This window comes from Ochotona curzoniae, unplaced genomic scaffold (assembly GCF_017591425.1).
Source record: "Ochotona curzoniae isolate NIBS_2020 unplaced genomic scaffold, NIBS_Ocur_1.0 scaffold_4505, whole genome shotgun sequence".
NCBI classification, from domain to species: domain Eukaryota; kingdom Metazoa; phylum Chordata; class Mammalia; order Lagomorpha; family Ochotonidae; genus Ochotona; species Ochotona curzoniae.
This window is the reverse complement of record NW_024467118.1, coordinates 32,346,944-32,361,031: the sequence shown is the minus strand read 5'-3', so window position 1 is coordinate 32,361,031 and position 14,088 is coordinate 32,346,944. Positions and strand designations below refer to the sequence as shown.

The following is a 14,088-nucleotide window of genomic DNA, read 5'->3' as shown; positions in this document are numbered from 1 at the left end:
CCAAAGCCTTGGGACCCTGCACCCACTTGGGAGACCTGGAAGAAGCTCCTGGTTCCTGGTTCCTGATCGGCACATCTCTGGTCTTTGCTGCCACTTGGGGAGCGATTCATCGGATGGAAACTCTTCTTCTCTGTCTCTCCTCCTCTCTGTATATCTGACTTTGCAATAAAAAGAAAATAAATCTTAAAAAAAAAAAAAAGAAGTCACCAGCTGCAGTCATCCCTCAGGCTCAGTGGAGGATTGGTGCCAGGACCCCCTGTGAAGTCTGCCAGGCTCAAGTGCCTGCATAACATGGCATAGTGTTTGCACATAGCTTACATACATCCTCCTGTGTATTTTAAATCATGTCTAGATTGTTTATAATACTTAATAGTACACTGTAAGTGCCATGTATGATGTGGCTGTATTGCATTATTTGATGAATGAAGATAAGAAAAAAGTTTGTGTATGCTCAGTGCAGACACAGTTTTTTTCCCTGAGTATTTTCATTCTGAGGTTGGCTGAATCAGGATGCAGAAGTCCTGCAGATCTGAGAGCTGACTATAATTCCTTGCTGCTAAATTCACTGAATTTGTCTTAGTCTGTATTTCACTTAGTTCTTAAAGAATCATATTGACCTTGCTGATCATGTACAAACTTGAAAAAAAATCTTCTATGGGTACCGTGCTTTCCTGATTTCACCTTTTCTTCATGCTGTTCTTGGATTCATCTTCTGGTCACTTAAAAAAAAAAGATTTATTTATTTTTATTGGAAAGGCAGATTTACAGAGAAAGGGAGAGACAGAGAGAAAAGTCTTCTGTCTGTTGGTTCACTCTCCAGGTGGCCGCAACAACCAGAGGTGAACCTATCCGAAGCCAGGGGCCAGGAGCTTCCTCTGGGTCTCTCACGCAGGTACAGAGTCCCAAGGCTCTGGACTGTCCTCTGCTGCTTTCCCAGGCCACCAGCAGGGAGTTGGATGGGCATTGGATCAGCCTGTATGTGATCCTGGTGCATATAAGGTGAGAATTTTAGCCACTAAGCTACTGCCCCAGGCCCTGATCACTTCAATGCAAAGCTTACTCCTGGCTCCCCTAGATATAGCCATCTTCCTGCAATTCTTTTGCCTCTGAATGACAGAATTCAGACTCAGAACAGGCTAGGCAACCAACCCAACAAACAGCCCCCAGTGGCTAAAATGGCAACAAAAGAAATGTATTAATCCATGTACCTGAAAATCCAGAGGCAGATCTGGGCTAGCTGGCCCAGGAGCTTTCATCACAAACAGGCTCCCTCTGTCTCTTGGCTTTGTTTTTCTCTGTATTTATACTGTTCTCAGGCAGCCTGTTGCCAAGTGATGGCAAAATGCCTGCCAGTAACTCTAGGCATATACCCAACCCTCTTAGGAAACACAAGGACAATTTTCTACCCAATTTTCTTCTTTTTTAAAAAAAAAACTTTTTAATTTATTTACTTTGGAGACAGAGAGCAGATGGGAGAGAGAAAATGAGAGAGGGGGAGAGGGAGACGAAGGGAGAAAGAGGGGAGAGGGAAAAAGGGAGAGAAAAAAGGAAGGAGGGAGAGAGATAGAGGTTCTGCTTGTGCACTTTCCAAATGCCCACAGCAGCTGATGCTGGCTGGGACTGAAGCCAGGAGCTGGGGACTCAATCCAGGTCTCCCACGTGGGTGGCAGGCATCCAGTTGCTTGGCCTGATACCACTTGTTGGATCCTACATTGCACATTAGCAGGAAGCTGGAGGTAGGCATGGAGCAGGATACTGAACCCAGGCACTCTGATAGACAGGGCATGCTTTTAAACCTGTATCCCAACCATCAGGGCAAGTGCCCAGTGAGGTTAATTTTTTCCCCCAAATTTCATGTATTTATTAATCAGTATAATCAATAAATCAACTTGACTGCATGCATGTAGAGGAGAAATATTTCCTGGTTAAGTGGAAAATTGTGCAGTTGGTTTCAGGAAGACCTTCATTCTAAGCAGCTCTACAGTGACAAATTTCATTTAGAACTCTGGGCCTTCTTTATTCAGTTTGCTGCAATCCACATTCATTGAGTAGAACTTGTATTGATCACTGGGACCCAGTTCGTTCCAGGCATCTGAGTTATTCTTTCTGTCCCTGCTGACACCTGGATTGAACAATGCCTGATGCATGATATACAGTGCAGCTGCAGTGTCTCCTGCTCCAATAAATATGAAGAGGGGAACTCAGCTGGGGTGCTGCTTGGCCTAGCCGAGAACCTGGCCGAGCATCTTTGCAGCAGAAGCCTCAGGTCAAAGCTGGAAGGCCCAGGACTGTGCAGTCTCCTGAGAATTAATTTAAAACAGAATGATCTTCGTGTTTTTCTTAGATGTCCCTGCTTTATAAAGTTTTTCAGTGAATGTAATTACCCTCTCCCTGTGCGCTACATATTTGGACTTGTTATACATATATATTTATAATTTTTTAAAAAAGATTTTTTTTTATTGGAAAGTCAGATATACAGAGAGAAGGAGAGACAGAGAAGAAGATCTTCCGTCTGTTGATTCACTCCCCAAGTGGATGCAACAGCCGGAGCTGAGCTGATCCAAAGCCAGGAGCCAGGAGTCTCCTCCATGTCTCCCACGTGGGTGCAGTGTCCCAAGGCTTTGGGCCATCCTCAACTGCTTTCCCAGGTCACAAGCAGGGAGCTGGATGGGGAGCAGTGCCACCTGTATTAGAACCAGCACTCATATGGGATGCTGGCATGTACAAGGCCAGGACTTCAGCCACTAGGCCACTGCACTGGGCCCATATTTGTAATTCTGTTTCTGATCTAAATTTTAAGCTTCTGAAGGGAGGAAGTGAACCTATGGATTCCATTCCTCTTTTTTTTTTTCTTTTTAAGATTTATTTATTTTATTGGAAAGGCAGATGTACAGAGAGGAGAAGAGACAGAGAGGAAGATCTTTTGTTCGATGATTCACTCCCCAAGTGACTACAACGGTCGGTGCTGCACCAATCCGAAGCCAGGAGCCAGGAACTTCTTTCTGGGTCTTCCATGCGGGTGCAGGGTCCCAAGACTTTGGGCCATCTTCGATTACCTTCTCAGGCCACAAGCAGGGAGCTGAATGGGAAGTAGAACTGCCGGGATTAGAACCAGCACCCCATTCTTCTAATTCTTTCTGTAATGCTTTTGCAGTGTTATACATATATATAGTGATCATGGAGTTTTATTTTTCTAGCTGTTGGTTGGCATCTAGTCTTTGTCAATCCAGTTGAAAGTTCTACTTCCATCTTTCCTCTTTCTTCTATTTAAAAAATTATTTATACGGCCACAATGGCCATTCCAAAGCCAGGAGCCTGGAGCTTTTTCCAGATCTCCCATGTGGATCTAGAGACCCAAACACTTGGCCCATATTCTACTGTTTCCCCAGGTGCCTTAACAGGGAACTAGATAAGTGAAGTAGCCAATACTTTAACCAGTACCCATATGGGATACCAGTGCAACAGGCAGTGGCTTTCCATACTATTCCATGGAGCCAGTCCTTCCTTTGTTTTCCCCCTTATTTCAAAATCATTTTTCCTATGGAATGGGGAGAGAGAGAAAAAAAATGTCAGATACAAGTAAATGCTCAAACAGTCTTTTTAGGCTTGCCATGTATTTGTCATGGTGCTTGACACTAAAAATGAAGCTCAAAGGCAAGGGAAAGACAAGTTTAAAATATATTTAAAACAGATGTCTGTGCTTAAATTAAAAAATTCCAACTGCATCCCTTTGACCCAGAAAGGCTACTTTTAGAAAACTACCCTATGGAAGTAATTAAATACATGAAAAATATTTAGCTCTAACATGTTCGTTTCATATATACATGTAGTTCTCTTTATAATATATATAATAGAATACAATAGAAATAACCTAAAACTTTAACCATGGGGGCTTAACATTTAAATATAACGGGCTTCCTCTGTTCAAAATGCCAAATTTCCTGTCATAGACATTGATGATTCACAAATCAAAAAACACAAGCTCTAATTAGCACAAGTTTTGTTTTGTCAGAGTATACTGTGGTGGTAAAGTTAAGGTTTTTTTTTTTCTTTTTTTTAAGCTTTTCTATAGTGAACTTTGATAAGTTACTTATAACTTAAAATATGGTAAACTTTGATAAGTTACCTCTAAATCAAAAATGATTCCAAGCATAATAACTTTATATTAATATCATTGCTTTTCTGTGGCTTATTTTTTTCAGAAGTGATTTTTGTTTGTAAATAAATGTCAATAAATAAGATTTTGGAACATGCAACATGTTTGTTTCTTTGATTTTTTTTTCTATGATACCATTTTTTTTCCTACTAGACACAATGGAATCCAAAGTGGTATCTATGTTAGTTTGGAGTCTTGTGAGGTAAGAACAGGTAACTTGGGTTTTGTTCTAGTTAACTTACCAAATCTCTTTATAACCTTAGCATACTTATTTTTCATCTCTTTGTCCAGTAGTTCTGTCTGTTAAATACGAAGAATTCCCTCCCTAGTGCTACCGCAGCAGAGGTAAGGAATGCATCAGTAGGCCCTTGTCATCCAGCCGTGGTAACCTTGCGGCAGCCTTTTGACTGTAGCTACTATGTACCGTTCACTCAATTGTCAGGTATGAGCCTTCAGTTACTACAACAAGTATTCTGAAAACTGACAACCTACATTCAAATTCTGGCTCTATTGTTTGTGAAGTGGGGAAAATGAGTTAATTTCTGTGAACCTCATTTATTAAATGAATGCTTAGAGACATTGTTGAATGTAACAATAAGATTTAAAATGTGTAATGCCCAGGACATAGTAAGTACAATAAATAGTGATCCTGAAGTGCCTACTGTGGTATGAATGTTCAAGTGTGCTATGGTTTGCGCATGGTATGATCACCCACAGGTTCATGTTTTCGGAATTAGGCCCTGGTATGAATCTGAGGTGGTGGAATCTTTGAGAGGTGGAATTGTCTTAAGGAGTGAATTTTTTTAAAGAGTTCGTCATTGTAAGGGTCACATCATTGGTCCCTTCCTGTGCAGTCAATTCTCTTTCTGCCTCCACCTTGTTACGATGTAGACAGTGGTCCCCATGGAATGCTGGTGGGGCCATGTCCTTGGACCTTTGGCCTCAAGAGCTAAATAAATGTCTTTTCTTTACAAAGTACTCACCCCAGGGGCTTTGTTGCAGCAAACCGAAACAGACTAGGACAAACTCTGTTCATCCTGTAGACATTTGTTGAGTGCTTAGTCTGGGTGACATAGTATTCAAGGCCCCCGGGTTACTTCAGTGAAAAAAACATATTTGTCAGGATCACATCTGGCAGATAACAAAGATTATGTAACGTGTGGACGCATTGGTAGCTGTTGGTCGTAAGAATTGTTATTAGCTTAATACTTATTGTATACTAGCTGCTGGACCAGGCCATTTAATTTTTACATGTAATCCTTCATACGTAATCTTATTTTCTCTGTTAGTAGGGATTATGGTTATTTGATAGCATGGCAACCAGGCATCTGAGAGGTAACCTAAATTAAAAAAAAAATGGGTGCAGAGTATAAGAATATATAACCTATAGGTGTGAGAGTGACACTCCTGGATTTGATTGTTGTGTTCCGCCTTTGTTTATACTGCTGAGGAATAGTAGGTTTTTATTTTTTGTTAGCTCCTTTCCTATTTTTTTATTATTGTTTTCTTCTTGCCATTTGTTGATATCATTACCTAATGGAGTATTAAACGTGAAAATATATATCTATATAAGAGAATAAATAAATAAATAATAAATAAATGATAATATATATACTGGAATAAATAAATAAACAAATAAACGGGACGGGTGTTGTGGTACTGCATGTTAAGCTACTACTTGCAACGCCAGTGTCCTATCAGAGTATGAATTACCAGTTCAGCCTCTACTTGTGATGCAATTCCCTGATAATGACACCTGGGAAGGCAGTAGAAGATGGCTTAAGTGCTTAAGCTCCTGCCATCTGTGTAAGAGACCAGAATGAAGATTTTGGCTACTGGCTTCCAACGGGCTTAACTGATGCAGTTATAGGTATTTAGGGGAATGAAACAATAGGTGGAAGATTTCTCTTTCTGCCTCTCCCACTTCGCCTCTCTCTCTGTCATTCTTCCTTTTAAATGAATAAATATGGGTCAGCACAGAGGCTCAACTAGCTAATCCTCCACCTTCAAGAGCAAGCATCCCATATAGGCACTGATTCATGTCCTGGCTGCTCCAGTTCCAATCTAGCTCCATGCTTGTGGCTTGGGTGAGCAGTAGAAGATGGCCAAAGCTTTGGGCCCTGCACTCAGGTGGGAAACTTGGAGAAGCTTCTGTTTATGGATCTGCTCCATTGCTGCCATTAGGGATTGAACCAGTGAATGGAAGATCTTCCTCTCTGTCTCCTTCTCTCTCTGTAAATCTGTCTGTCCAATAGAAAGAATTAAATCTTTCAAAACATAATGTGTAAATCAATACTTACTAAAATAAATGTAAATAAATGAGCTAGTTATTCAAACCCGGGTTGTCTGACCCAACAACTCAGGCCTCACCACTGTACTTTCCTTCCTTTGCTTCCTTTTATGATTTTTTAAAATTGCGTAAATTTAATTTTTGATAATTTTTACATATTTGATTAGGGCACGAATGGTCAAGAGCTAGAAGAAAATGGGTGAGACCAGTGTTTATACATTCCCTTTTTTCCCTCCTGAATCTGGAGGTGGGAAGAGGAGAGACAACGGGAGAAGCCACACTCACCCTCCCAACCATCCCAGGGTCCCCAAAGTGGGGCATGCTCCCAGGGCACTGCTCAAGTGGTTTTGATAGTTTAACTGTTCTGAATTGCAGCAGATCTTGCCACTCCAGTCACAATGAAATCTCTCCAGACTCCACTGGCTGACATAGCTCACCTTAGAGTCTCCACTCGCTCAGGTATTCACTGCCAATTCTTGGCTGGGTAGTTGCTGTATTTGTTCTGTCCTCCATCCTCTGTTATGGTACAGGTGTCCTCTGCTGGTTCCAGTGTACTGCCATATTCTCCATGTGCATCTGGATATGCTGTCTATTGCTCCATGTAAGCTACTGAGGAGGCCCAGCTCTGACCTAAGCATTCCACAGTCAGACCACAGAACCTGCAATTTCCTCCAGGGTTGGAGTTCAGAATCCAGTGGTTCCGTTGGGTTAATTCCCAAAGAAATTTCATCTGAGGTGATCCCAGACCTGATTCTTTTTTTTTTTTTTTAAAGATTTATTTTTATTATTGGAAAGGTGGATATACAGAGAGGAGAGACAGAGAGGAAGATCTTCTGATGCTATGCCGATCCGAAGCCAGGAGCCTCTTCTGGGTCTCCCACACGGATGCAGGGTCCCTTGAGCCGTCCTCAACTGCTTTCCCGGGCCACAGGCAGGGAGCTGGAAGGGAAGCAGGGCTGCCGGGATTAGAACCGGCGCCCATATGGGATCCTGGGCGTGCAAGGCGAGGACTTAACCACTTGCGCCACCGCGCCGGGCCCCCAGACCTGATTCTTGTATGTGCATACCTGTGCAGGGTCTGACAGAATCTGTTGGCCAAACTGGCATATGCACACACTGTTAGTTGCAATTGCTGGGTCAGTTGTCTCCAACCCTGTCTTCTACACAAACTAATGGGTGTTGCATTCCAGCCCGATCCTGCTCACCACATACTAAGCCCCTGTGAAAACCAGTGGGAGCTGAAGCCTAATTGGTGTTACCTGCAATAACCCCCACCAGGCCTGTCCTCTGCCCTGGTTCCCATGCTTTGCCAGTATGTACAGCAGACTGCTCCAGTCTGTCCCACATCCCATTCAGCTCTCCTATGTGTCAATGGGCATTGAAGGCTTGTTCAACCCAACCAGCTTCACTATCCAGCCCACACATGTGCTGGCAGGTGCTACTCTGTCTAGCCATGCCTGTGTCAGTGCTGGTTCTCATGCTCACCAGTGGGAGTGGCAACCCAAGAGGGAGGTGCCCACTGTTTTCTTCATGGGCCTACTCCCAAATCTTGCACTCTCCAGGTGTTTAGCTCACTTGCACTCTCACTGCTGTTTAGTTCAACAGAGTTTTCCCCCTGTGCCAGCATCTGCAAGTGGTGCTGTGGCAATGCTCAACCAACCCTCACCCCCTCAGGCTTATGCATGTACCAGTAGGTACAGTCCGACCAGCCTGACTTGTCCCCGATCCATCTTACATGGAAGCCAACAGGTGTTATAAACCTGCCCAGCCTGGTCTGCCCCTAATCCTATCTATGACGCTCACCAGTGGGACCAGTGGCCCAGCGGGGGATATCTCTGCAGCCCCCACCTACTGGGTTCACCCACTCTCCCCCAGGTCTCCTGTGTGCTTGTTGTGTGCTGTGGCCCAGCCTGGTATGTATGGCCTGCCTCACCTTGGCGTTTGCCAGTGGGTGCTGTAGCCTGGGCAGGCCAGGCCCACCCCCAGTTCCAGGTCACACTGGTGGTGACTGCATCCTAGCCTAGCCCAGACAGTCTCCAGTCCCGGCCCTAGTTTGAACTGGCTGGTATTGCAGCCCAACCTGGCATGACCCACACACAGCATTCTGGCTCTCGGATTTGCCAGCGGGTGTTATGGATTATCCTAGCCTGGTTTGCCCCATATCTGAGCCAAAGGTAAGCCCATGGGTACTGTCTTCTGGCCTGGTCTGGGTTCTCCCTTTCTTGGTTCTTGCACTCACCTGTAGGGAGTGTGTCCTGATAGAGGAGTTGCTGAGCTGCTCTATCAGAACCTCTTCCAATACCAGATCTCACGCACCATGAGCCAGCCCTGCTTAATCCACCTCCTGTCCTAACATTAACAGTGGCCTTTCCTGACTGACCCTCCTTTGGTTAGTTTTAGTTTCACCCTTCCTGTGAGGTTGTCATTTTAGAAATTGATTAATTGTTATAAAAGTCTGAGTTGCACAGAGAGAGTGAGAGAAAGATCTTGCATCTGTTGGTTTGCTCCACATGTGGTTGCTATGGCCATACTGGGCCAGCCTGAAGGCTGGTCCTCTCCGATGGTTGCAGGGGCCCAAGCGCTTTGGCCCTCTTCTGCTGTTTTCTCAGGTGCACCAACAGGGATCTGGGTTGGAAGTGGTGCATCTGGGACTGGAACAAGTGCCCACATGGGATATGGTGTTGCAGGTGGTGACTTAAATGTACAAAACAACACTGGCCCCAAGGCTGAGTTTTTTTGCTGAAAGTTCATTTTTGATATTGTTGCCAACACCTTTTGCTATGCAGTAGGAACTGTGAGGGAAAGAATCTTCTTGAGTTTTTCTCATTTAATATTGAAATACTTAATTATCTCTGCAGGAAATGATCAGAGAAGAACTGAATAACAGCTTTGCTTAGAATGTTTATTTGAATCAATTAGAATTTGCAGCTGTTTCTCAGTACGTAGCAAAGAGGTCGCATTTAGAGGGAGAAATCAGGATGTAGTCGTTCTTAGAATGGCTCAGGCTCAGGGGACATTGTCAATGCTGATCCTGGATGCTGGTCACCCTGCCAGACTGAGGTAAGGGCAACAGCGAGATGATGTTTTCTGTGTATGTCGCTCAGTTTTCCATCATCTTTCATTTCCTGAAACTGAGTTTCTGGGAAAAATGTGGATCTTGCAGTTCCAAATAATTCCACCCCCCTTATGGTTCTGCAGGTGCCTCACTTTCTGAAATGTTCATGCCCTCCAGCAGTCATGCTGAATAAATACTTTAAGTATTTAGAAAAATGTAAAGAGTGATGTTTTTGTCCATTTTCTATTACTGTCATATGACATGTAAGCCTGAGTAATCTATGAAAGAAACCAGCTTATGGGGCCAGCGCCATAGTGTAGCAGGCTAATCCTTTGTTAGCAGCAGCAGCAGCAGCAACAGCAGCAGCAACAGCAGCAGCAGCAGCAGCAGCATCCCATATTGGTGCCAGTTTGGGGCTCAGCTGCTCTGCTTATGCACCAGTTCTCTGCTTATGGCCTAGGAAAGCAGCAGAGGATGATTGAAGTCCTTGGGTTGACCCAGAAAGGAACTCCTGGCTTCAGGTCAGCTCAGCTTCAAATGCTGAGACCATTTGGGGAGTGAATCAGAGGACAGAAGATCTCTGTCTGTCCTTCCCTATAACTCTGCCTTTCAAATAAAAAACTAAAGAAATCTTAAAAGTTTATTCAATTTGTGGTTCTACAAACTGGGACATCCCAAGACCAGTTAGCTGCACCTGCCAGGGTCTCATGCTGCATCCAAATGCAGTGGAAGAGCAGAAAGGCAAACAGGCATGAGCAGAAGGGAAAAAGTGCAAGGGGCAGCCTTGCTTCATGACAAGCCTGCGTAATGGGGCCGATGCGATGTCTCAGTGGGCTAATATTCTCCTTGCAAAGTGTTAGCAACCCACATTGGCACCGGTTAATGTTCTGGATGTTCTGCTTCCTATCCAACTCCCTGCTTGTGGCCTGGGAAAGCAGTGGCCCAGAGCCTTGGGACTGTGCACATGTGTGGAAGACCCAGAAGAAGCTCCTGGCACTGGCTTTGGATTGGCTCAGCATGTTCAAGGTGAGGACTTGAGCCTCTAGGCCGCCACGCCAGGCCCTCGTGACTGATTTTGTGGCACATTTTTGCTAAACTACTACTGTGACACTGGCATCCCACATTGGAGTGCAGCTGGAGTCCTGGCTGCTGTGACCCATCTCTCTGCTAACTGCCTAGGAAAGTAATGGATGATGGGATCCTGATCTCCATGTGGGGATCTAGATGGAATTCCAGGCTCCTGGCCTGGCCTGCACCAACCCAGGTAGTTGCGGCTATTCAGAGTGAACTAGAAAATGGAAGATCCCTTTCTCCTTTTTCTCTTTTTGTTACTCTACCTTTCAAATATATACATAATCAAGAGTTAAACATCCTTCATTTTGAAGAAGTACTTAGCTCGCAAGGGCATAGGCATCCTATTGCTTGCTTGCTGTATACAGAATGATCCATCGTACCATAATGAAGAGGTGGGAGCGGTGATTCAGGACAGTGGTGGCTAGAGAGAGAGATGGGAGATTGCTATTGATGTAGAAGCAGTGGGGCATAGGTGGAGGCTGTGTGGGTGACAGAGCAGGTGATGTTCTGATGAATCAGGAAGCTGGCTCATTGAGAATCAGTGTGCCTTGTTATACAATCAGTTTATTCATTTCAAAGAAGCACCTGCCATTAAAAATACTGTTCTCTGAGACATGCTAGGCCTTGTGCCATTTATAATTTACCATCTGTGGGCTTTCTGAAGTTCAGTGACACTAGCGGTTTGGATTTTGCCAAGGTGAGTGGTTTCAGATTCTGTGTTAATCGAGGGACTAGAGTATAGGAGGGAAGTTTTTGCTTCTTAGAGAGTCCAGGCAAAGGCCCAGACAATTCTTGATCTTAATATAGTTTTGCTACGTAGAAAAACAAAACAAAACATATAAGTAAACAAAGAAAAAAACACCATCCTGACTGATCACAGGAGAACTTTTATGTTATAATGCTGTTTTCAACCTTAGGACTGAGGAAAATCTTAAGACAGATAAAATGTAAATGTCAAAGTCTACTGTATTTTTTTTAAAGCATTGAAGGTCCTTTGTGTCTGATTTCACTCACTGCTTTAGATGAACCCATCTGTTAAACTATGGAAATATTGTGAGCTTCCAAATCTACTCAAGTAGTTTAGTATATGACTCTGTTTTTGTTATTTTTTTTCTTGTATTTCTTAAGATTTGTTTATTTGAGGGCCTTGGCATGGTAGCCTAGTGGCTAAAATCCTCACCTTGAATGTGCTGGGATCCTGCATATGGTAACCAGATCATATCCTAGCTGCTCCACTTCCCATCTAGCTTCCTCATTGTGGCCTGGGAAAGCAGTGGAGGATGGCCCAAAGCCTTGAGACCCTGCACCCCCATGGGAGACCCAGAAGAAGCTCCTTGCTCCTGGCTTTGGTTGAGCTCAGCTCTGGCCATTGTCACCACTTGTGGAGTGGAGCTAGTGGATGGGAATTCTTTCTCTCTGTCTCTCCCTCTCTGTGTAAATCTGACTTTCCAAGAATAATAAATAAAACTTTAGGGGAAAAAAATATTTGTTTATTTGAGAGGCAGGGCTATAGAGAGAGCTTGATTTTCTATCCGCTGGCTCACTTCCCCAAACAGCTGAGACAGCTTCATTCAGGTCTTTCACTGGTATTGGATCCAAGCACTTGGACCATCTTCCCCTGCTTTCCTAGATGTATGAGCAGGAAGCTGCATCAGAAATGGTTGTTGCTGTTGCATTTGCTGTTTAAACCTCTGTGGTATACCAGCATCCCATATGGATGCTGGTTCGAATTCTGGCTGTTCCACTTCTGATCCAGCTCCCTGCTGAGGCACCTGGGAGAGCAGCAGAGGATGGGCAGAGTACTTATGATCCTGCACACACTTGGGAAACTTGAAAGAAATTCCTGTTCCTACCTTTGGACCATCCTAACTCTGGCCATTGTGGTCATTTGTGGAATAAAGTAGTAGATGGAAGATCTCTGTTTCTTTGTGTCTATAATTCTGCCTTTCAAATAGAAAATAAATGTTTAAAAAAAAAAGTGGGCCTGGCACTGTGGCCTAGCAGGTGAAGTCCTTATCTCACACGTGCCAGGATCCCATATGGGCACCAGTTATAATCCCAGCAGCCCTGTTTCCCATCTAACTCCCTGCTTGTGGCCGGGAAAGGCAGTCAAGGATGGCCCAAAGCCTTGGCACCCTGCACCCACGTGGGAGACCCTGAGGAGAGTCTCCTGTCTCCTGGCTTCTGATCGGCTCAGCTCCGGCTGTTGCGCTCACTTGGGGAGTGAATCATTGGACGGAAGATCTTCTTCACTGTCTCTCCTCCTCTCTGTATATCTGCCTTTGCAATAAAAATAAAATAAATCTTGAAAAAAAGAAAAAAGAGTGAAGCAGCTAGAGCTTGGACCAGTACTCATGTGGGATGCGAACCTCTCAGGCGCTGATTTAATGTGGTAACCTACAACACTGGCCCCTTTATAAGACTTCCCACAGTCTGAGAGGCTGAGGAAGAAAAAAACCGTGAAGATTCAGAAATTACTAGCTTTCTGAAATGAATCTGCACATCATTATCATCATCATCATTTGGCTTTAGAAAGGGGCAGGATAACAGTGGTTTGAAGTGCTGGAACCCAAGCTTCAGTCCAGTTATGGGGGATAATGTGGGGAAGGTCTGACTGCTGACTCAGAGAGCACACTAGCTAACGCACAGTCTGCTCTCACTGCCTCATCTCATCCTGGCACCTTGGACAGTTCCACTGTGTACCACCTCACTGTGTGGGTCACACTGACCTACTGTCCAATGACATTTTCAGTATTATGACAGAAATGTTTAAAAATCCCTATTTTTTTTTCTTACTGCCTAGAGCTGTCAAATTCATATAGTACCCATATTGAACTCTGTTTATCCTTCAATGTTACTGGGCTGTTAGTGGTTTTTGTTTTTAATGTATGCGCTTTCCTCACATTTTATGCTCTTTTGTTTGGCTTCTGAGAGTCATCTGTACTCATTAGAAAAATGCAAAGTACATTAAAGCACAAAGACTGGGGGTGGGGGCTGGAAAAGCCCACTACTCATTGTTACACCACTCAAAACCGGCAGCATTGAGGCTGGGGCAGATTTCTCTGGTATCTTTGGGGAGTGATCCAAGCTTGACTTGGCAGCCAGCCACGCATCTCTGCCAGGGTCGTTAACCTACAGTGCCTCACTCTTCCTTTATTAGAAGTTTACTTAATTGGCCTCTCTCCTCCCCTTTCTGCTCTCATATAATGATGAACGCCAGCTTCTGGAGGATATTGGTGACTGGTGAGATAAGCTGATCCAGAACCTTCTGGCAAGAGGGTAACTGGAAAGGCTAGGTTCTGCATCTTGCCTGAAGCAGAAGCACCTGGCAGAGAAGCTCATTAGCTGAGCAGGGACCAGGTTGCAGGAGGCTCAGAACTGACAGCGTTGGTAGAAATGGCTCAGAGCTTCCAGCTCAGAAACAATGAGCTCTCTTCAAGCTCTCCTTCCCCTGCCCAGTTCACAAAGATCAAAGCCTGATGTGTGTGTTTGGCAATAGGCAAGTGGGAGTCC

At 44.3% G+C, this 14,088-nt stretch overlaps 1 protein-coding gene across 1 annotated transcript; it reads right to left on the bottom strand.

Annotated features, from left to right (window-relative positions):
- Window positions 1–1,997: 1,997 nt before the first annotated feature.
- LOC121146818 (cytochrome c oxidase subunit NDUFA4-like) lies at window positions 1,998–2,246 on the bottom strand. Its single transcript, XM_040966380.1, is given in 1 exon segment — window positions 1,998–2,246. A coding segment is annotated over 1 exon segment (249 nt).
- Window positions 2,247–14,088: the final 11,842 nt, after the last annotated feature.